The sequence below is a fragment of the Nomascus leucogenys genome, chromosome 24 (genome assembly GCF_006542625.1).
Source record: "Nomascus leucogenys isolate Asia chromosome 24, Asia_NLE_v1, whole genome shotgun sequence".
Taxonomy (NCBI): domain Eukaryota; kingdom Metazoa; phylum Chordata; class Mammalia; order Primates; family Hylobatidae; genus Nomascus; species Nomascus leucogenys.
In genome coordinates this window covers 12,961,084-12,985,103 of record NC_044404.1, presented here as the reverse complement: position 1 = coordinate 12,985,103, position 24,020 = coordinate 12,961,084, and the positions used below count along the sequence as shown (strand labels likewise).

Below are 24,020 nucleotides of genomic sequence, written 5' to 3'. Positions count from 1 at the left end.
AGCCCTCCTCAACCCGCCTTGCAAACTGGCAGCAACCCTATCTGTCCCCTTACTTTGATTTATTTTTCTTAGCACTTACCACTACAGGCATAGCCTACATGTCTGTCTTTACATAGTCCCTGCTAGCGTGTCAGCTCCAGGTGGACAGGGACCTTGCCTGTGCTGTTATCTGCAGCATTCTCAGCACCTATACATTAAAAAAAAGCAATTAACATGTATGGAGCCCTGACAATGTGCCAGGCACAGTTCTAAGCATTTCAGACAGTAACTCATGTAATCCCACAATCTGAGGGAGGTACTATTTTAATCCCATTTTACAGATAAGGCAAGTAAGGCACAGAGACATCAGAGACATTCATTCACTTGACTGAGGTCACAGCAACAGGAAGTGTCGCATCCAGGATTCACACCTGGGCAGGTAGGCTTCAAGGACCTACAAATTTTTTTTTTTTTTTTTAAGACAGGGTCTCACTCTGCCACCCAGGCTGGAGTACAGTGACTCGATCACGGTTCACTGCAGCCTCGACTTCCTGGGCTCAAGCAATTCTCCCACCTCAGTCTCCCACAGTGCTGGGATTACAGGCTTGAGCCACCACGCCGGGCTGGACCCACAATTTTGGGTTCTGTGCTTGTTCATCTATAATGATAATTAATGAATGAGAACAAATAAAGAGAACTCAAAAAGACATTCCTTCTCTACCCAGGCTGGTCCTAGCTCAGCCAAACCACATGTTCTGTCCTGATTAAAGTAAAGAAATGGGCAAGAGGAGCTGCAAGCCTGGCCCATGCTGACTGGTTACCATATCAGGCAGGTGGCTGCCCTTGGTTGCTCCAAATGGACCCCCTCAAACAGAATCATCTGGTGCCTCCTCTGTCTCCAGATAGGCGGTGAGCTCTGGGAAACAGCAGTGCTGGATCTGGTCCCTCGGGCTCAGCACCAGCCGATGTCCAATGCCTATGAGAGGAAGGAGCCAAAGCTGCCCCCCTCTCCCAGCACCGAGTCAATTCCCTGCTCTCGAAGTGGGTTTATTCCAGTTTCCATGATCCACACGCCGGCTCAGCTCATGTTTCATACATTAACATCCCAACCAGCTTGGTGCTGTTACTATCCGCATTGTATATATAGATGGGGACTCAAGCTCAATGCAGCCCCAGCCTCTGCTAAGTGGATGTTCAGTAAACGTGAACATCCCCAGCAATGGCGCCATGAGTGAATACCAGAGCTGCTGGGGCTGCAATGGCCTCTGTGCAGGAAACACAGGGCACAGGCAAGTTGAAGGAAGACACTTTTGCCAAGGAGAGGCAAGCATTAGAAGAACCCACAAGGAGAGGCACTAGCGGGAAGCTATGGGGCCACAATGGTGGTGTCAGGGAGAATCTACCAGAAGGCGAAGGGGAGGAGGGAATACACACCTGGCCTCACTTTCCTCCCATCCTCCAGTCTCCTGATGAGATGGGATCGTTCCCTTGGCCCCCTTCATAGGCAGGAACTGGAGTAGCTCATTTCACTCAGCCCCCCGCTGGCCACTCCTCATGGGAGGAAGCATGTAAGCAAGTGAGTGCGAGGACCGGAGGGAATGAATGCCGGAACTGGCCAGTCGCTCCTTTCTGGTAGGAGCAGGCTCTGTGCAGGCCCCACAGCAGCATCCAAGTCCCTGCCTTCTCAGCACGCAGATTCTTATCTGGCGTCCAGGAAGAATCAGGTCACACGGATGGATTGAAAGATGATGAATGCAGAAGACTTTATTGAGCAGTGAAAGGGGCTCTCAGTGGAAGGGGAGCTGAAAAGGGGATGATGCAGGAAGAAGGTGATCTTTCCCTGAAGCCACACCATCTGAAGTCAATCACGTCTATCCATGGTCTCTGATGCTCAGTTGCTTCTCTGCTCAGGTGCTTGTTATCTCCGCCAGTCAGCCGTTTGTGTCACTCTGCCAGCTGAAGTCTTTTTATGGGCACAGGATAGGGGCATGGCAGGCCAAAAACGCAACATTTGGGCAGAAAAATAGGGTCAGCTGTTTTCACTTACGGCCGCAGTTCCAGGCTTCAGGGTGGGGTTTAGCTGTGAGCCTGGCCATTCTGTATCACTGCTAGTGCTCTCCCATGGCCAAACCCTGCTGGGAGCCTCAGGGAAAGGGGTCCAGGAATGTGTGTGTAGGAGGCAGCCTCCCAGGGCACAAAGCAGGGCAGAGGGGGGAACCGGAGGGGTGGATGGAGACTAGCCAGCACATTGCTGGTCTCTCTGCTTCTAATCCATCTCTCTCCAGCCATCCCCCCATGTAGCCAAGGCAAGGGAGCTTCAGAAGGAGCCCCCGCCTCCTGGTAAGCAGTCCCCACAACTGCACTTTCCAACCTCCTCTATCCCCAGCACCTGGTGACATCATTCCAAAAGACAAATCTGGCCATATCCCCCCACCAGTGAAACCTCTTCAGCGAGTCCTTTGTCCCATTGTCTGCCTTAGCAGGACAGTGGCCATCCTTTGGACCTGGCCACTCCTCAGCCTCATTTCCTGCCACTGCCCCAGGCCAAGGGCAGGCTTGGCTCATCCCTGGCTCCCTCAGGCCTCTGCTCCCAGATTACCTCTCCCGGTCCCCTCCCTGATCCAAAAGAGCACTTCCATCCCTTGGTCCCCTGTGTCCAGCTTCATTTTCTTCATCCCTGTCTGATATTATGTTTCTTTTCTTCCTACCCACTACGTAAGCTTCATTTTAGCAGCCACTGCATCCCTGCAACTAGAGCACAATACATACTTGTTCCTTCAAACAACAGGAGGTATCAGGATATATTTAAGGTATTTAAAGCTGGATGGGATCCGCAACGAGGGGGTTGGAGAGGGAGAAGAGGTGCAAGAACTGAGCCCTGGGCCCCCTCATCAGTCAGACGTTGATGAGATGAGGAGGAACCAGGCAGGAAGGCAGAAGGGGTCCCTGAGATGGCAAGAGAGTCAAGGGGTGTGGGCTCCTGACAGCCAGGCAAGGAAAGACTTCCGAGGAGCGGAGATTGATCAGTCGGGTCAAATACCGCCTGCCTGTAGGAGAAGTGAGATGGGGACTGAAGCTGATCATTGAATTTAGCCGTATGGAGTTTCATAGAGACCTGGTCAAAAGACAGGTTGAGTAGAGTAGGGGGCACAAGTGGTGGGCACATGAGAAAATGGGAGAATACAAATTGGAGACCTGAATATGCTGTTCTCCGGGTGTTTTTGCTGTAAGAGTAGCTGAGAAATCTGACAGCGCCTGGAGGAAGAATTGTGAGCAAGGTTTCTGTTGTTAATTGTGGTTAAATACACATAACAATTTTTTTTTTTTTTTTGAGGTGGAGTTTCACTCTTCTCTCCCAGGCTAGAGTGCAATGGTGCGATCTCGGCTCACTGAAACCTCTGCCTCCCAGGTTCAAACAATTCTCCTGCCTCAGCCTACCAAGTAGCTGGGATTACAGGTGCCTGCCACCACACCCGGCTAATTTTTGTATTTTTAGTAGAGATGGGGTTTTGCCATGTTGGCCAGGCTGGTCTCGAACTCCTGACCCCAGGTGATCACCCACCTCCGCCTCCCACAAAATTTTATCATCTTTTTGTAGTTGTTGCTCTTTTCTGGCTTTTGTTTAAAAGTTCTCATCTTAACCATTATTAAGTATAATTCAGTGGCGTTAAGTAATTTCATATTGTTGTGCAACCATCACCACCATCCATCTGCAGAACTCTTTTTTTTTTTTTTTTTTTTTGGACAGGGTCTCGCTCTGTCACCCTGGCTGGAGTGCAGTAGCACAGGTCACTGCAGCCTCAACTTCCTGGGCTCAGGCGATCTTCCCGCCTCAGCCTCCTGAGTAGCTGGGACCACAGGCGCATGCCACCATACCCAGCTCATTTTCAGAGACAGAGTCTCCCTATGTTGCCCAGGATGGTCTTGAACTCCTGAACTCAAGCGATCCACCCACCTCGGCTTCCCAAAGTTCTGGGATTACAGGTATGAGCCATCATGCCTGGCCTAGAACTCTTCATTTCAAAAAACTGAAACTCTGCACCCATTAAACACTGACTCCCCATTCTCTCTTCTCCCAGCTTCTGGCAACCAACATCTATTTTCCATCTCTATGAATTCTACTACTCCACGTACCTCATGTACGGGAAACATATAGAATTTGTCCTTTTGTGACTGGCTTATTTCACTTAGTTTAAGGGACAAGGGATCCTTGTCCTCAAGGAACATCCATGTTGTAGCACATGTCAGAATTTCCTTCCTTTTTAAGGTTCAATATACCACTTTTTTTTTTTTTTTTTTTTTTTTTGAGATGAAGTCTCGCTCTGTCACCCAGGCTGGAGTGCAGTGGCATGACCTCAGCTCACTGCAACCTCCGCCTCCCGGGTTCAAGCGATTCTCCTGTCTCAGCCTCCTGAGTAGCTGGGACTACAGGCATGTGTCACCACGCCAGGCTCATTTTTGTATTTTTAGTAGAAATGGGGTTTCACCATGTTGGCCAGGCTGGTCTCGAACTCCTGACCTCAGGTGATCCACCCGCCTCGGCCCCACAAAGTGCTGGGATTAAAGGTGTGAGCCACCGCACCCAGCCTGTAGATCACATTTTGTTTATCCATTCCACCTTTTGGACACCTAGGTTGTTTCCACCTTTTGGCTATTATTAACAGGGAGCACTGCTGTACAAATATCTGTTTGAGACTCTGTTTTCAATTCTTTGGGGTAGACACCCAGAAGTGGAGTTGCTGGATCAGATGGTAATTCTATGTTCCATGTTTTGAGTCGCTGTCACGCTGTATCCCATAGCAGTTGGACCACTGTGCACTCTCCTCAGCGACACACAAGGTTTCCATCTCTCCACACTTTCACCAACACTTACTAATTTCTGGGGTTTTGATAGTAGTTGTCCTAATGGGTGTGAGGTTGTTTCAGAAATGGGAGGAACCTCAGTGTGTCTATATGCAAACAGGAAAGATCCCGGAGCCAGAGAAATTGATGCTCAAGGAAAGAGACGGGAGACTCGCGGAAGCAACGTCCTTGAGCCAGGAGAGATGCTAAGATCCCGTGCAGAGGAGGAGCCATCCTCAGACCCAGTCACGGCAAAGGCCAGGGTTGTGAGCACAGACGCAGGGTGAGAGGGTAGATGTGGTGGGGCAAGCATGAAGCATTCTCTTGTGTTTATTTTCTCAGTGAAATAGACAGCAAGGTAACCAACTGAAGGTAAGGGTGGGGTGAGGACAGAGGCTTGGGGATAAAGGAGAACACATGAAATAGTCCATCTAGAAGAGTGGGGTAAGGGGTGGTGGCTCATCCCTATAATCCCAGCACTTTGGGAAGCCAAAGTGGGAGGATCACTTGAGCCCAGGAGTTTCAGGCTGCATTGAGCTGTGATTGCGCTACTGCCCTCCAGCCTGGGTCACAGAGTGGTACTCAGTCTCAAACAAAAACCTCAATTAATCCTTTTATTTAAAAGATACAATAGGCTGGGCGAAGTGGCTCACACCTGTAATCCCAGCACTTTGGGAGGCCGAGGTGGGTGCATCACCTGTCAGGAGTTCAAGACCAGCCTGGCCAACATGGTGAAACCCCTTCTCTACTAAAAATACAAAAATTAGCTGGGCATGGTGGCATGCGCCTATAATCCCAGCTATTCGGGAGGCTGAGGCAGGAGTATCACTTGAACCCGGGAGGTGGAACTTGCAGTGAGCCGAGATCACACCACTGCACTCCAGCCTGGGCGACAGAGCGAGACTCCATCTCAAAAAAAAAAATTAATAAAATTAAAAGATAAACAGAAAGAGTGGGAGACTGAGTGAAGAGGAGTTGGTAGGCTGCATAACCAAGGGTTGTCTTTGCCTCTGCAAAGATATTGATGTCTGAATTCCTGAAACCTGGCCAAGATGCTAAGACGAGGAGAGTGTCCTGGATTTTCTGGGTGGTCCATTGTAATTACAGGTGTCCCTATAATTGGGAGGCAAAGGGAGATCTGACTTCTGAAGAGACTCCGTTGCTATCTCTGAAGATGGACAAAGGGGCCATAAGTCAAGGAATGCAGGTGCCGCTGGAAGCTGAAGGCAAGGAACCAGATTCTCCCCTAAAGCCTCCAAAAACAAATCCCCCATTTGAGCCTAGCAGGCCTGGCGACACCTTGCTTTTATACTTCTGACTCCCAGAGCTGTAGGAGAATGAAATTGTATTGTTTTAAGCCACTGAGTTTGTGTGGTTTGTGTATATCAGCAACAGGAACTAATATATCGGGGAGGGGACCTGTTGTCACTGCTGGGCGGCAAGAAGGACCCCCATAGAATTTATTCTTTTTTTCCCGTCCCCCAGGCTGGAGTGCAGTGGCGAGATCTCAGCTCACAGCAACCTCTGCCTCCTGGGCTCAAGCAATCCTCCCACTTCAACCTCATGGGTAGCTGGGATTCCAGGTGCGTGCCACCACACCCAGCTAGTTTCTGTATTTTTTTGTGGAGATGAGGTTTCACCATATTGCCCAGGCTGGTCTTGAATTCCTGAGCTCAAGCAATCTGCCCACCTCAGCCTCCCAAAGTGCTGGGATTACAGGCGTAAGCCACCGCGCCCGGCCAAGTCTAATGATCATGAAATGAAAATGCGACCAGCCAGCATGGTGGAATGCCATCATCCTGCCCCATCCAGGTGCAGACGTGCAGGTGTGGCACAAACAGAGAGCTGGGTTCAACCAGAGAGAGAATAACAAACCAGGAGAAAGTGTCGTGGGTGCACACAAGGGAGAAAACGTAACCAACAGGTGCAGGTGCCAGTGAGGGAGCAAGACAGGAGGAAGTAGGGGTGGCGGAAAGTGGGATGCTTGAAATTGAGATTAGCGTGCAGTTGTCAGTAATGCCAGGGTCTAAGGCGTTGGCCTGTGTACATCCCGAAGGCCACATCCGCCTCCTGCCCATTCTTTTATGTCCTGTGCACAGCTGTTTTCACACTACAACAGCACAGTTGAGTGGTTGTTGCAGAAACTGTAAGGCTTGCCAAGTGTAAAATATTTATTCTGATCAGGCGCAATGGCTCATGTCTGTCATCCCAGCACTTTAGGAGGCCAAGGCCGGTGGATCACTTGAGCCCAGGAGTTCGAGACCAGCCTGGGCAACACAGGGAAACCCCCCAAAAAAATAAAAATTAAAAAAATTTAAAATTTGGCTGGGCATAGTGGTCCATGCCTGTAGTCCCAGCTACTCAAGAGGCTGAGACTGGAGGTCAGGGCTGCAGTGAGCCACGATCACATTTCAGCTTCGGTAACAGAGTGAGACCTTGTCTCAAAAAATTAAAATAAATTTGCTTCCTGGCTCTTTACGGAATAAGTGTGGGGAGCATTGGTCAAGGGTTGAGTGACTGAGACACGCTGGAGGACAGGACCACAGAGGAGAGGAGGGCGAGAAGCCAGGAGGCGGGGCCTTCCATCAATCACAGATCCTACAATCACCAAGAATGAAAATGGTCCCACTGAGGGTGTCACAGGAGCTGGAGTGACGATGGTGACCCAGGGGGTCAGCGGAATCAATACACAGGCCAAGGTTTCTCTCCCCTCCGAGGCTTTCTTTTAATTAATTTTATTTATTTATTTATTTGGAGACAGATTCTCACTCTGTCACCCAGGCTGGAGTGCAGTGGCCCGATCTCAGCTCACTGCAACCTCTGTCTCCTCGATTCAAGCGATTCTCGTGCCTCGGCCTCCTGACTAGCTGGGATTATAGGTGCATACCATCATGCCCCGCTAATTTGTTGTATTTTTAGTAGAGATGGGGTTTCACCATGCTGGCCAGGCTAAGGCCTTTAAACTCAGAACTCCTTTTGCCTGACAGTTCCCTGCAATCCTTTGTTCTGGAAAACTGCTGCTCATGCCTCAGGAGGAGGTCAGAGGTCATCTCCAGAACCCTGTTCTAACCTCCTACCTGGGCCCACTAGGCCCCCAAAACCCTGTACTGGTCTGAGCATCCCAGGGGCACCCACTCTCCCTGAGTGGGGTCCCCAGGAGGGCAGAGCCTGGCTGCCTAGGCTGCTAGGGATCTGCAGAGACCCCATCCCGGTCCTGAGAGCAGGCCCAGGAGACCTGGGGGATGAGGGCATGAGACCAGGGCACATTTGGAACCCAGCCAGCTGTGTGGTCCTGAGCAGGAAGTTCTCTTATTGTTCACAGGCTTGAGAGGGCGGCTGTAACAGGGGTCCCTCTGTGGTCCAGTCACAACAGGGGCCAGCCAGACCCCAGGGACCATGACGCCATCTCCCCTTACACAGGGGTGGCAGACGAGCAGGACCATGGACAAACCCAAGCCCAGACCCCAGGCAGAGCCAGGGGTCCACGTGTAAAACAAACAGGTTTATTGATAAGCAGGAATGCTGTCCAGCATACAGTGCAAACTTTCATTGTCTCGGGATCAACACACGCAAGGGAACCAAGGCTCCACAGAGTCTCCAAATTCATCGCTTCCCGGCTCTGCCCGGTGATGCCAAGGAAGCCTGAGGTTCTCCCAGGACTGTCCACCAGGGGGCAGGTGCACTCCATCACGTCCTCGTGTGGGTCCAATGTGGGCAGAAACATGGCCAGCCCTGGCAGTCTGACTTTTTTTTTTCTTTAAGAGACAGGGTCTCACTCTGTTGCTCAGGCTGGAGTGTAGTGGCGCGATCATAGCTCGCTGCAGCCTCAAACTCCTGGGCTCCAGTGATCCTCCTCTCAGCCTCCTGAGTAGCTGGGATTACAGGTGCATGTCACTGCAGCCAGCCAGTCTTACATCTTGATTCCAGGGTGGAAAACCCTTCTTGTCTCCGTGGTAATGGCTGGGCTCTCCCACCCTCCAATAGTTCAGCTGCCAAGCTCAAGTCCAGTGGAATTTATCAACAATTTATCACCCTGCCCCTGCTCTTCTAGATAATTTCATGCCTTCTCCTTTATCCCCATGCACCTGAGACTGAGCCAGCCTTTCCAGGAGCCCCTCAACCTGCTTCCTCCCAGAATCCGGGCAAGGCTACACTGGTTTCCCCTCTGCAGGGCCCTGGGCATGTTTGGGGGAGGGGAGGGGGAAGGCTGACTCTAATGGGGAGGAATCCCAGCTTCAGCGGCTTCAAGGCAGGCCATTCAACTTACCGACTTTGGCTACACACACCCACAACATGCAACACAGACGCAGACACAAGACTGGCATTTGGGATCACACTGGCCATGTACCAAAGTGGCGGGGCAGCCCGCTTGGGGCCCGGGAATTGAAGGTGGGGAATGGGGAAGAGGAACCCATCTCTCTGGAGGGAGGAGGAGGGTCTAGGCTGAGGTAGGAGGAGAGAGATGGCTACGAGGACTCAGTCATCTCTAGTTCCTGAAATTCCCTGAAAGGAGACGACGGTGTGGCCTAGGACATCACACCAGACAGCAAGGAAGGAGGAGCGGGGCTGCAGGCACACCGGAGTGAAGGCGGAGGGTGCAAATGGCAGGTGGGGGGTTGGATGTGGCTGGCAGAGTTTGGCTTTGTCATTGGTTTGTTGGTCTGAGTGGTACTTACTTTTTTAAAAAATTGGCAGATTTCCAGTTAGAAGTGCGTTATCTTGCTCAGGCCACAGCACTGAATATGTTGGCCTGCCTGGGCCCTCTGGGCATCTGACTTTCACACCATGGTACAAAAGGACAAGTTAGCATTTGGAGGCGGTGCTTTTTTTTTTTTCTTTTGAGACAGACTCTCGCTCTGTCGCCCAGGCTGGAGTGCAGTGGCGTGATCTCGGCTCCCTGCAACCTCCGCCTCCAGGGTTCAAACGATTTTCCAGCCTCAGGCTTCTGAGTAGCTGGGACTCTAGGTGCCCGCTGCCATGCCCGGCTAATTTCTGTATTTTTAGTAGAGATGGGGTTTTAACATGTTGGCCAGGCTGGTCTCGAACTCCTAACCTCAGGTGATCCACCCGCCTCAGCCTCCCAAACTGCTGGGATCATAGACATGAGCCACTGCACCTGGCCTGAGGTGATGCTTTCCAAGCCTCCTGAGCTAACCTGAAGGACCCCGTTCCCTACAGGGCTGCCACCTCCTCCCTGCACAGAGCCCTGGGACCGTCCCGCAGTCTGAGCCTCAGGCTGAAGCACTGTCCTCTCTTCATGGGTGACTCAGGCAGCATTCCCTCCTCTCCAGAAAGCCCCTCTGCAGAAAAGGATGCTGGGGTTTTCTGGAAGCCAGAGCTGGGTCAGAGCCCAGGGGGAGAAACAAACAAACAAACAAACAAACAAACAAAAAACCCAAGGGCTCCAGAAGCCAGGCTCAAAGGTCCAGCTGGGCGGGACAGGTCACAGAGAGTCAGGGACTTGCCCCAGTATGCCCCAAACGTCCATGCCCAGCCAGTCCACTGAGAGGGACACACAGTGGCAGCAGAGGCTTTCCACAACTCGCTGCCTCTGCTCTTGGCCTGCAGAGGGAGGCTGCGGCTGTGGAGGGCACTAAAGGAACTTGGCCCAGAAAGAGCCTCAGAGTCCTAGTAGTGGGGGCCTGGAAGGACCAGGGCCCCTTCGCAGGGTCATCCTGCCAGGGCTCAGCCCGCCTTGGCTACAACACAGCCCACACCAGCCTGGTTAACTGGGCTTCATCCCAACATCGGGCACTCCAAGGGGCAGGGGCTTCTCTTCAGTGCTCCCCAGCAGGGTCTCTGGCGTCTCCAGCTGTGACCGAAAGGCACATTCCTCCTTGGAGAAGGGGACCTGCTCGTCCTTCGGGGACTCCGAGGGGCTGGAATCTGTGTCCCCCATTGTGGAGCTGGCCTGGGAGGAGCACTGTGAGCTGTGGTCTGAGCTGCTACAGACGTTCACGATGCAGGTGACATTGACCTGGGTCCCATGGCCACCGGGGGAAGAATCTGCTAAGCACAAGATGGGGTGGGGGTCAGTTCAGGGGTCCAGGAGTGGGGCCCTGGGACCCCTGCCCAAGATGCAGATTCAGACACATGGGAAAGAGCACTGGGCCAGGAGCCGAGACCGAGATTCTAGCCCAGCTCTGCTGTGTGACCTTGAGCAAGTCACTTAACCTGCATGTGCCTCATTTTCCCCTCTGCTGAATAAGAATAGCATCACTACCTACCCAGCCCCAATCACCCCAGAGATGGGAGGAGCCAGTTATATAAAACAGATGTCTACCTGGGAGGCCAAGTTTGTAGGATTGCTTAAGCCCAGGAGTTCAAGACCAGACTGGGCAACATAGTGAGACCCTGTCTTTTTTTTTTTTTTTTTTGAGACAGGGTCTCCAAAGAGTGCTGTGTCACTCTCTCGACTCACTTCGACCTCTGTCTCCCAGCCTCAAGTGATCCTCCCACCGCAGCCTCCTGAATAGTTGGGACTACAGGCCACCGCACCCTGCTAATTTTTTGTAGAGATGGGGTTTCACCAGGTTGCCTGGGTTGGTCTCGAACATGTGACCTCAAGGGATCTGCCTACCTCAACCTCGCAAAGTGCTGAGATTACAGGTGTGAGCTACCATGCTCAGCCTCAAACTTAACTCTTGATTCTACTCCCATCTCCCATCCAACCCTCTCCTCCTCATCACAGTTCTCATTGCTGCCACCCACCCAGCTGCTTGGGCCCAGAGCCTTAGACCCATCTTTCTCTCTCATATCACACACCCATCCGTCATTCCTGCCTTGTCTCCCTTCAAAAGATGACTTCTGGGCCAGGCACAGTGGCTCACGCCTGTAAACCCAGCACTTTGGGAGGCCAAGGCAGGTGGATCACCTGAGGTCAGGAGTTCGAGACCAGCCTGGCCAACATGATGAAACTCCGTCTCTACTCAAAATACAAAAAAAAAAATTAGCCAGGTATGGTGGCAGGTGCCTATAATCCCAGCTACTCGGGAGGCTGAGGCAGGAGAATCGCTTGAACCCGGAGTGCGGAGGTTGCAGTGAGCCGAAATCACACCATTTCACTCCAGCCTGGGTGAAAGAGCAAAACTCCATCTCAAAAACAAACAGAAAAACAAAAGATGACTTCTGCAAGGGTCACCCTGCCCTGCTGCTGCATGGTGCAGTGGGCTATGGAAGCCTCCCCCCCACTTGCATCTGGATGGGTGTGAACAGCCTCCATCTGTCCTGGCTTCAACCCCACCCCTCTGAAATCTGTTTCCCATCAGCAGCCAGAGCTGGCCCTTGAACCTGGCAGATCACTTCCTTGCGGGCTCAAAAACCCACAGTCCTCACACAGCCTACCAGGCCCTGTCTGATCTGGAGCCTGCCTTCTCCCGCCCCCTCTCCTGCTGCTCCAAGACCTTGATGGGGTTCCTTCCAGCCACACTCCCCGCCCCCTGCTACAGCCCCTTGAGCCCTTCAGGTCCCCTGGGCCTTTGCACAGGCTGCTCCCTCAGCCTAGAGAGCTCTTCTCTAGTGCTCAGGCCTTAGCTCAAAGGCCACATCCTCCACGAAGCGCCCCCCCACCCCCTGGCCTCCCTCTTTAGAGACATTTACTTCCCATCCTATCTACCACTCTCTGGGTCCCTCCCCATTTGTGTGATCTCCTGATCTCCAGGGCCCCCAGCTCCTGGGGTCCCCAACCAGACTCTGAACCCGGGAGGATAGGGACTTTTTTTTTTCTTTTTTTAATAGAGACGGGGGTCTTGCTATGTTGCCCAGGCTAGTCTCGAACTCCTGGGCTCAAGTGATCCTCCTGCCTTGGCCTCCTGAAGTGCTGAGATTACAGGCATGAGCCACCTTGCCTGGCCAGACCAGGGACTTTTTGATCGTTCCCTGCTGTGTTCCTAGTGCCTGTGACAGGGACAAGTCTGTGGGCTTTTTTTTGTTGTTGGTGGTGGTGGTGGTGGTGGTGTTTTTAAGTGAATTGATTACCAACATTTAAAATTCAGGTGTTTACATTTAAAAATCTGGATTTATGGCTTCCCTTGGGAGCCAGATGCAGGAGATCCGGCCAAGGAGAGCCCAAGGTTTGCCTCACCTTCCTGCCCAGCCCCTGTGGGCAACTGAGTTTTCTAACTGGTTGGGGAGGCACTGGATGGTGGGTTTGCTGAGATGAATGTGAGGGGACTGGCATACATTAGCCCCCTCAGAAAATGAGAGTTGCTGCTGCTGTTGCTGCAGGGGCCTGCTGAGTGCCCTCACCCCAGCCTGGTTCCCCCTAACTCCAACTACTCGGGTAGCCGGGAGGCGGATGGAGCTGGCAACCTGCTGTGCTCAAAACAGCCCCAAGCAGATGGTGGGGGAGGAGGGTTGAAATCACAGGGCCGGAAGGAAATTTCCACCCTGAGCCTCCACAGCACCCAAATGTCACCCAAAGTCACCATGGCCTTTGCATATTGAGCATGAGACATTGCGGGGGTGGATGGGGGACCACGAAGGGGCACAACCCTGGGGTTTACAGGTTCCCACAGTGGAGGGAGGTGTTAGGGGTGGGAGGGAGAGAAGGAGAGGACAGAGGCCAGGGAAACGGGCTGGGGGACTCGGGAGAAGGAGCACAGAGCAGAAGGGGCAGAGGGGAGAGGGGAGGGCAGACATGGTCAGGGCTCCACCCTGGCCCAAGGAGGGAGCCACACCAGGTGTAGCTAAGAAATCAGAAAGATGGGCCGCGCGTGTTGGCTCACGCCTGTAATCCCAGCCCTTTGGGAGGCCGAGGCAGATGGATCACCTGAGGTCAGGATTTCAAGACCAGTCTAGCCAACATGGTGAAACCCTATCTCTACTAAAAGTACAAAAATTAGCCAGGTGTGATGGCACACGCCTGTAATCCCATCTACTCGGGAGGCTGAGGTGGGAGGATCACTTGAACCTGGGAGGCGGAGGCTGCAGTGAGCAGAGAAGTAAGCGAAGACTGCGCCACTGCACTCCAGCCTGGGTGACGAGCGAGACCCCATTAAAACAAAAAAAAAAATCAGACGAATCCAAGAACTGGGCAAAGACTAAAGAGTTTATAATTGGAGCGCACTCATTCATTCATTCATTCATTCAACAATGTGTAGGGCCCCTGCTCTCTTCCAGGCACTGGCCCAGGCCCTCCCACAGGGAGTTCTCAGGCTGGAGTGAGGGGCACTGATGAGACCTCCCACCGAGGAGGCTGGGGGCTATGATGGGGCAAACAGAAATGGGCACGTCAGCTCCTGTGGGCAGTTGGGGACAGGTAGGAATGGGTGTGGCAGGCAGGGGTGGCATGAGTGCAGGCAAGAGGCAGGGGCTCAGTGAGCTGGGGAGCAGCTGGGGGTGAGTGAGCTGGAGGAGGGCTGCGTGGTGGGGGCTGCAGCCATCAGTCCCCACCTGGAGGTGGCCCAGAGGGAGCCTGGCCCTGGTCTGGTGCCCAGCTGGGCACGTCACCAATCTCTCACCAGTCCTGGCAAGGACGCGCCATAGCTCACCTCTAGGTGAAAAAAACAAGGCTTGGCAGGGTTAAGCATCCCACCCAAATTCTTATGGCACCAGAGTGGCCGGGCAAGTATCTGAGACTGACCCAAGTTCATGGTCATTCCCTGAATTCTCACTGGCTGGCACTGCCAGGTAAGAGGGAGAGAGGCACAGGCCAGCAGACCCTGTACAGGGGCCCCTCCAGTGTGGGCCCTAGAGTCGCCAACAGAGTGACATCTGTCATAGACCAGGTCCAGGGCACAATGCAGCCTGCATAAATGGGACACGATCCCCGACAGTCCCAGTGCCTCAGACCCAAAGAGACCCAGCAACAAACTGCAGTGAGTGGAGCCCTGGAGCCACCATTTCTTCATTCATATTCCAACCCCAGGGCTCTGGAGCCCGACAGCCTAGGGGTGAGTCTGCCTCTTCTGTTTACTAGCCATGTGCCCTTGAAGAGCTGTTTAACCTCTCTGGGGCACAGTTTCCTCACCTGTAAAATGGGATAACAACAATAACTATCTCTTAGCATTGACATGCAGGTCAATTTTATGCATGTAAAGTGCCTAGTATAGTGCCTGCTGTACCGTAGCCTTCCATAAGTAGAAGCAATTGTTATGATTAATTATTAGTAGCTGGGCCATGTTGGGCCTGCAGATACAGGGATGAATGAGATGATCCAGGCTCACCAGGTGTCCCACAGCCTGGTGTGGGAGCCAGGAGGAGAAAACAGTGTCTGTACATGCAGTCTGACAGTCCTGTCAAAGGGAGGCCAGGGCATGGTGAACCCGGAGGAGCAGCCAGGCCAGCTGGGGGTGGGTAGCAGGGAGGAGGTTTCAGGAAAACTCCTCCCCCAGATACCGGGGACTTGGACAGGCTGGGGTTGTCCCACAGAAGGAAGGATTTTGAGGTGATAGGCCCAGCATGGGCAAAGGCGGGAGGGAACTTAGGTTCAGCAAACGGAAGGAAGTTCCCTGTGGCTCAGGCCTCGTCCCACCCCACGGGGAGGCTCAGGAGGAGATGGCTAAGACAGAAACCAGGTGAGAAAGACCAAGGAGGCTTGGGATGAAGCCAGGTGTGCTCCCACTTCTTACCTGAGCTCCCGGTGCTGGCCCGGGCCTCCCCGGCCCCACTGGCCTTCTCCACGCCTGGTGCCTGTGGCTGGTTCCGAGTGGGCACCCTTCTGTCCAACGCGCTGGCCGAGCTCTCCAGGGAGCTGCTGCTGGAGCTCGGCGCTGTGATCAGCAGGTGCTGCTGCTCGGGGCCCTGTGTACCCCGGGTCTTATCGGCAGGCAAGTGAGGCTGGATAGGCAGGGGGTGGTAGGGGAGAGCAGTCAGCCCACCAGCCAGCTCCTTCTTCCCCTCGTCCTTCCCACTGCCATCCACACCTCTTGCCATCAGCACTTCTCAGTTTACGTGACGTTTCTGCCCACCCTTGCATGTTCTTTCCACACAAGGCGCTTTTTGGGAGGTGTGATTCTCCGTGGTTTCTGTGTTTCTGTTATTAGCACCCAGCTGCTCTACTAGAGTGAGTGTCCTATGAGGGCAGAGACTACCTGGCCCTGTTCACCAAATAGTCCTAGAGGTGGGGCAGGATTTTCATCCTTATTTTGCATAACAGAGTAGAAGGAAAGCAGCTTTCCCTCACCCCATCTGCACAGGGAGACATGGCCCAGCCTAGCAACCAAGAATGTGGACTCGAAACCCAGACCACACAAGTGCAAATCATGACTCTACCACTCACTTGCTGTGTGACCTTGGACAAGTTACTTAACCTCTCTGTGCCTTTTTTTTTTTTTTTTTAAATCTATAAAGGGAGAATAATAACCTACCTCATAGGGCCGTTGTGAAGATTAGATGGCTGAATATTTGTAAAGTGCTTAAAACAATATGCCTATTACATAGTAAACTCCATACAAGAGTTTGTTAAATCAGAAGTAGGCAAATGATTGCCCAGGGGCCCAGTACAGCCTGCCACTAAGAATGGTTTTCACTTTTTTTTTTTTTTTTTTTTTTTTTTTGAGACAGGGTCTCACCCTGTTGCTCAGGCAGGAGTGCAGTGGCCCAATCATATATAGCTGACTATAGTCCTCGATTTTCCAGGCTCAAGTGATCCTCCTGCCTCAACCTCCTGAGTAGCTGAGACCACAGGCACGCGTCACTGCTCCTGGCTAATTTTTGTCGATTGTTTGTAGAGACAGGGTTGTGCTATGCAGCCCAGGCTGGTCTTGTACTCCTGGGCTCAAGCCATCTTCCTACCCTGGCCTCCCAAAGTGCTGGGATAACAGGCGTGCACCACCACACCCCACTGGTTTTCATGTTTTAAATGGTTGAAAAAAAAATGTTTAAGAATAATTTGTGGCCAGGCGTGGTGGCTCATGCCTGTAATCCCAGCACTTTGGGAGGCTGAGGCATGCGGATCACCTGAGGTTGGGGGTTGGGGACCAGCCTGACCAACATGGCGAAACCCCATCTCTACTAAAAATACAAAATTAGCTGGTGTGGTGGCTCATGCCTGTAATCCCAGCTACTCAGGAGCTGAGGCAGGAGAATCGCTTGAACCTGGGAGGCAGAGGTTGTGGTGAGGCGAGATCGAGCCACGGCACTCCAGGCTGGGCAACAAGAGTGAAACTCCATCTCAAAAAAAAAAAAAAAAAGAATAATTTGTGACACATGGAATGATGTAAAGTTCAAGTTTGGGTGTCCAGTAGCACAATTAGATTGGAACACACCACTCTCAGTTGGGTGTGTGCTATCTATGCATGTAGCTGCTTTCTTGCTACAGAGGTGGGTTTGAGTAGCTGTCGCTGAGACCATACGGTCCACAAAGCCTGAAATTCCTACCATCTGGCCTTTTACAGAGAAAGCGTGCAGACCTTTGTGCTCAGTCAATCATTCTGGGGCAGAGAGCGCTCGCATCTGAGACCCTCTGCTGCCTGCCTCAGCCTCTTGTTCCAGAGTCCGCCCACAGGCTGCTCTGCAACTTCCCCTGATGTCTTCTTCCCATAGAATAATAATAATATTATTAGCTGATATTTGAGTGCCACCCAATGCCATGCGCTGTACCTACATCCCTCCAGACACTATCTATGTTGATTCTTCCAACAGCCCAGTGTTATCCTTGCTTTGTGGAAATTGAGGCACAGAGAGGTTGAGTTACTTGCCCAAGGTCACAGTTAGGACATACTATGGCTGGGCTAAATACCAAAGTGCCTTTCCTGGGTGTCTGGGGTTTCAGCTCTGGAGGCTCAAGGCAAGGTCCCCATTTCCAGACACACCCACACTGGAGAGAGGCTGGAAATTCCTCTCCCAGGCTGTTGTCTGTTCCCACTGGCTGGCCAGGCGCTCACACCCTTGCCTTGGAATTCTAAGTGATTGTTTGCTGATCCCAGCAAAAAAGGAGATGGCACGGGCCACGTTCCCAACAGCTGCCCTGGCCCCTGGCCTGCCCAGGATGAAAACAAGGGTCCCAGGCAGAAAGAAGGCGGGTAGAGATGAGTTGAAGGGCTGATGGGGCTCGCCAGCACTGCAGCGGGAGGTGAAAGCAGGGGTGGAGTGAGCAGCACAGGTGCCACTGCCCCCCAGGAAAGGCTGAGACCTCCTGCCTCCCTCCAGAGGGAGCTACAATTCCAGATGTGGTCTGAGAACAGATGCGAGTACCAGGGTCCTCTCTGTCCAATCACTGCAGCCCCCGGCTCCCATGGCTTCTGGGACACCTGAGCGCCACCTGCACCCTCAATTCCCCGAGGCCACAGCCTCTCACTCAGGACTGGAGGGATCCCGTGCAAGCCGTCCCCATGAGGCCACGGAGGCCCAGAGAAAGTGCGTCCTGTGCTCAGCATCACACAGCTGGTCCGTGGCAGGAGCAGGAGAAGCCCAGACCAGCTTCCCCAGGAACCCCCGCACCCTCCCTGGGCTGGGTCTCCCCGTTTTGGAGAGATGGAGGGCATGGCAAGTTCATGCTGAACCTCCGCCCAGGTGGTCTGACCCTGGTCGCTGCCCACGACCGCCCCCCAGTCCTGCTCCGAGCCTGGAAGGGGAGGAGGAGCAGCCAATTGTCACTCCTCACAACCCCACAAAAGGGGTTTTTCTGGCCTGTGCTCCATCTCCTCTGCTGGTGTCTACAGCCAGGCAGAACAAAAACCCCCAAAGGTCACGGCCACCTCCCTCCTCCCAAGCCACAAGTCGCAAAGTTCAAGCAGCCCCAGGTGGCGCAGAAGCAGGCTGAGTCCTGTTCCTTGGGCTGGGACCCCAGTAGGGCCGAGTACTGAGGAGCCACATTCAAAACACAGGATCCCAGGGCCAGGCACGGTGGCTCATGCCTGTAATCCCAGCACTGTGGGAAGCTGAGGTGGGCGAATCATGAGGTCAGGAGATCAAGACCATCCTGGCTAACACGGTGAGACCCCGTCTCTACTAAAAATACAAAAAATTAGCTGGGCAAGGTGGTGGACGCCTGTAGTCCCAGCTACTCAGGAGGCTGAGGCAGGAGAATGGCGTGAACCAAGCTTGCAGTGACCAAGATTGCGCCACTGCACTCCTGCCTGGGCGACAGAGTGAGACTCTGTCAAAAAAAAAAACAAAAAAACAAAAAAAACACAGGATCCCAGCCAGCCAGCCAGCCAGCACCCTCAGCTCCCAGCCCCTCCTGGCCCAGTCCCACTGGGCAGAAGCAGAGACCCAGCAGAGCCATGGGCCAGGTCCTCCAGGTTCCTGCTGGGTCCGTCTGTTTGTGTGTTCACAAGGCTCACACACCTGTGTCTACAGGCATGAGGGTGTGAAACGTGCACACGTGTGTCTATGTTGGGGGTATGTGTGCATATCTGTGAGTGACGTAGTGAGTGTGTGTGCTGGGGTGGCGAGGAGAGACGCTCCTAGGTTTGTGTTCCAGGCCGCTCTCATTAGCTGTGCCACACTGGGAAAGTTACTAACTTCTCTGGGTCCACGATTCCTGAGCCATATAATGCGGGGCAAGAATCATACTGCCTGTGTGTGGCAGCATGGCTGTGAGAATAAAGAACACTGGGCACAGTGCCTGGCATCCATTCAACACCCGATAAATGTTCGCGCCTGTTATCAGACATGGGTCCGTGCACGAGTGTGTCCGTGGGGCTGATTGTGGGTAAGCTCACATATTGGTGTTTTCTTTTTTTTTTTTTTTTTGAGACGGAGTCTCGCTCTGTCACCCAGGTTGGAGTGCAGTGGCGCAATCTCAGCTCACTGCAACCTCCGCCTCCTGGGTTCACACCATTCTCCTGCCTCAGCCTCCCGAGGAGCTGGGACTACAGGCGCCCGCCACCATGCCCAGCTAATTTTTTGTATTTTTAGTAGAGATAGGGTTTCACCGTATTAGCCAGGAGGGTCTCGATCTCCTGACCTCATGGTCCGCCCGCCTCGGCCTCCCAAAGTGCTGGGATTACAGGCGTGAGCCACTGTGCCCGGCCACATGTTGGTGTTTTCTAAACAAAGGGACGCCACTGTCTCCCATGCCCTGGACTTCTTTCTGTGGCAGGAGGAGCAGGTGGGTGCTGAGTCCACACTCTAAGCCCAGCAGCCCAGCTCGAGGACTCTCCCACTGGCCTCTTAGCAGGAGTAGCTGCTGGTTGAGGAGTAGCGTGGGACACGGGCATAAACCTGATTCAAACCTGGGCTATGCCACTCACCTAATGATCTAACCCTGCAGGAAAAATGGAACCTCCCTGAGTCTCAGTTTCCTCCTCTGTAAAATGGGGGTGATGATGCTCCCTGCCCCACAGGGATGCGTGGGGACTCAGTCACAAAGAGCCTGGCAGGGCTCAGCCAGGGCTGTGCTGGGACAAGCTCAGGCCTGTGCAGATTTCGTCCCAACTCCATATTCGGGAAGGTCTTGGGAGTTGGAAATTGGCTACAGTGGGAGTGTTTAGACCACAGAAATTAGCAAACACCACAAATCCAGGTTTGGGGTTTTTTTTCCGCGCTAGACACACCACTGGGGCACTCAACAAATACTTGAGTCACTCACATTCAGTGAACACTGAGAGCAACCGTGAAAGGAAAGGGGCCGGGCGTGGGCTCACGCCTATCATCCCAGCACTTTGGGAGACCGAGGTGGGCGGATCACTTGAGGTCAGGGGTTTGAGACCGGCCTGGCCAACACAGCAAAACCCCGTCTCTACTAAAAATATAAAAATCAGCCAGGCATGGTGGCACACGCCCATAGTCCCATCTACTTGGGAGGCTGAGGTGGGATGACCACTCGAACCCGGGAGGCGGAGGCTGCAGTGAGCCAAGAGGGTGCCACTGCACTGCAGCCTGGGCGACATAGCTGTCTCAAAAAAAAAAAAAAGAAAAAGAAAGAAAAAAAAAAAAGGAAAAGGGAAGCAGAGGCTGCTGGGCCACACCCAGGACATCTTCAGTGCACAGAGGATTGGGAAACGCTTGGTGGGGAAAGGGAAGGCGACAGCTGGGCTGCTGCGGAAGAGCTTGGGGGAGACACCTGCTCTACGCACGCCACCAGGCGGCAACTGTCAGTGTCACTGAATTGAAGCTGGAGAAAGGGAGCAGTGAAACGCACTCACCGGGGAATGCGTAAGTTTCCTCCCCACTGATATATTGTAGGGCGGGGCAAAGAGCACTGAGATGGGAGTCCAGAGACACATTGTGGTATGACCTTGAGCAACTCAGGTTTCCTCCCTGCATCTCTTCTTGTCACCAAAATCAGGGGATGAAATCAATCTATCTGATTCCAAACACCTGGTGTAAGCTTCAGGCATTGGGCTGCCCAGGGCTAAGCTGTTCCCTCGAGCAGTGGTTCTCCACTGGGGGTGATTTTGCCTCCAGGGGACACTTGGTGATGTCTGGAGAATTTTTGATTGTCACCACTGGAATGGGAATGTGGCTGGCATGTAAGTAAACAAAGACGAAAGATGCTGCTGAATAGCACGGGACAGCCCTCGCAACTAAGTAAGATATTTTATTTATTTTATTTTTTCTTTTGAGATGGAGTCTTGCTCTATTGCCCAGGCTGGAGAGCAGTGGCATGATCTCAGCTCATTGCAACCTCCACCACCCGGGTTCAAGCGACTCTCCTGCCTCAGCCTCCCAAGTAGCTGAGACTACAAGCACGCGCCACCATGCCTGGCTAATTTTTGTGTTTTTAGTAGAGATGGGGTTTTACCATGATAGCCAGACTGGTCTTGAACTCCTGACCTCAAGTGATCCATCTACCTCGGCCTTCCAAAATGCTGGGATTACAGGTGTGAGCCACCGTGCTCAACCAAGATCTTTTTTAAAAATATTTATTTTATTTAATTTTGTTTAGGGATAAGGTCTCACTGTGTTTCCCAGGCTGGTCTTGAACTCCTAGACTCAAGCAATCCTCCCACCTTGGCCTCCCTTAAGTAAGATGTTGTCTCAAATATCCATGAGGTTGAGAAATTCTTTCTCTACCTGCCCCTGAAGTCGAGAAAACTCATCAGACTCTGTTTTCTCATCTGTCAAATTGGGTAAAAAACCTGCCCTGCCTACCAGGTGCAAGGCTGTGACAGACCCGTGTTCTGGCTCACCCCATACCCACTTCCAACCCCCCTCCCTTGTCCTCCTCCTCCATAGAGGCTGGAAAAGCAAAGCACCCTCTTTCTCAGCTTCCCTTGCATCTAGGGGTGGTCATGTGACACAGTCTGGTCAGTGAGATGAAATAAGTCTACCCAGGGCTTCTGAGAAGGCGTCTGATTTACTGATAAGGGCACCATGGCTGACCTGGCCACCTGCCCCTTCTTCCCACCTCAGACTTAGAGGTGACATATGAAGTGATGATCACCATCTTATGACATGAGGCTACAAACAAGAGAACAAAAGTCAACACACTAAAGATGACAGAGCCTGGGGTCCTGCTGGCACCATGCAAGGGGACAGTGGAGGCCATTCCAGCAGACACCAACCCCTTGACTTCTTACAATGCAAGAAAAGTAAAGCCCTTTTTTCTAAAGTCACCTGTAGGTTTGGGGTTACTTGCAGCCAAATGCCTTCCTGATGGAGAATGAATGAAATACTAGATATGACACTGTCAGTCTGTCTCTAACAAAAAGCCTTCACAGGCCCTACTTTATAAAACAGATCAAAGGTGAGTTGCTTTGGGAGGACCCAGGGCCCAGCCCCACAGCCTCTACCTCAAACCTGAGAGATGACCACTTCCCCCACACCCAAAGGCCCTCTGTGGGACACTGGGCTACCCCAGAATTCAGTTTGAAAACCACTGCTGTCTGAGAAAGTGCTCTGTAAACACAATGGAGGCAAGGAGAAACATCACTGTCAGCTGACCGAATGGCACCACCCTGCAGGCTGGATGGAGCAGACATAGCACCCATCTCGTGGTAAGGAAGTAGCCATAGAGCAATTTCACATCTGCCCAAGGTTGCACTGTGGGTCCACGACCACGTGCCTGCCACGAATGCCACGAAGGCGTCTGCTCTCTGCCGGAGTATTTCACACTCACAGCCTCTCTTAGTCCATAGAGGGCTGCCTGACTCCCCGGCCTTTCCTCCACCTCCCAGGGCTCTGCACACCTCCTGACACTGGACAGACCAACGACAGAATTCACTGCCACCTCTGTGACAGCCCAGCCCGCCGGGAAGGAGACCGGGGGAAGAGGGGGAAAGGGCAGTGGAGACACTCACCACCTTGGCTTCTCTCTGCAGGCACGAGGGCTTCTCTATAAAGAGGAGAGGGGACAAGTAAGAGATTGACTTCCTCAGGCACATCTGTCCTAAGTAGGAGGGCAGTGTGGGGCCCAATAGAACCAGCAGAGAGGCCCAGCCCTGCGGGGAGCAATCGCCTACCTGACAAGGTCCACAGAAGCCCCCACCAACTCTACCTGCCACCATCCCAACCATTCTCCAGTCCCCCATCTGTGCCATCCACACCTCCACTGAGGATGCACGTCCTTCCCTGCACAGACTCCACCCGTCGAGATCTTACCCAGCTCACAGACCACCTGCTGCAGGAAGTCCGAATCCCCCAGGCTTCCTGGATAGGAATCGTGAACTCCTACCCTTTGGAAAACCCTGATCACCTCTTGCCTTTTAGTAATTAAGTTAGCAGAGATGCCTTCACCCCAGGCCCTAAGCTCCCACAGAACAAGGACCCCCATATCCAGCTCTGTCTGACCCCTAAGGCTGTGCCCAGTGCTGGACTCACAGGAGGCACCCCACAAAAGCTTCCAGAACAAGTGGATGAAGGAAGGAAGGATGGACTCTTACTTTTCACCTGGGTCATGATGACACAGTTCACCACTCCTATTATTAGTAGACCCAAGGCTGTCACACCCACAATCAGTCCTAGAAACAAAAGAGAAGCTCAGACAGCTACAGAAAACAAACTCAAATGTACCAGGGGCCAGCCAGGCAAGCCAGGGACCCAGGGTGCTTCGGGTCATTGCAAGCGAGGGGCGAGTCTAGGCCAGAGGTTCTCAAATCCAATTACAAAGCAATCATGTCTGTGTGCCTCATTCAGCCTAAGGGCTACCAGTTTGAGACCTCTGGCTTGATGCAGTTCTAGCCGCAGAATGGAAGGCCCCGGAGATGACCTGGCCCAGCCCACTGTCTTCTTAGCCTAATGGGCTCATCAGAAACAGCAGCAAGGAGACCATCTGCATATTCAGGCGAATTGCTGACCCCATCTCTCCCCTATCCAGAGATTTTGTTTTGTTTTGTTTTGGTTTGGTTTGGTTTGGTTTTGTTTTGTTT

General features: G+C 52.9%; 1 protein-coding gene across 1 annotated transcript in view; it reads right to left on the bottom strand.

Annotated features, from left to right (window-relative positions):
- Nucleotides 1-8,308: 8,308 nt before the first annotated feature.
- Nucleotides 8,309-24,020, bottom strand: part of TNFRSF1B (TNF receptor superfamily member 1B) — a 40,871-nt gene continuing 25,159 nt past the window's right edge. Inside the window, exons 7-10 of the mRNA XM_003274258.3 lie at nucleotides 23,535-23,612; nucleotides 22,953-22,987; nucleotides 15,393-15,600; nucleotides 8,309-10,827 (exon numbers count right to left, since the gene is read on the bottom strand). Coding sequence (XP_003274306.2) covers nucleotides 10,547-10,827; nucleotides 15,393-15,600; nucleotides 22,953-22,987; nucleotides 23,535-23,612 — 602 coding nt within the window. The 3' untranslated portion in view covers nucleotides 8,309-10,546. The remainder of the gene's footprint in view (nucleotides 10,828-15,392; nucleotides 15,601-22,952; nucleotides 22,988-23,534; nucleotides 23,613-24,020) is intronic.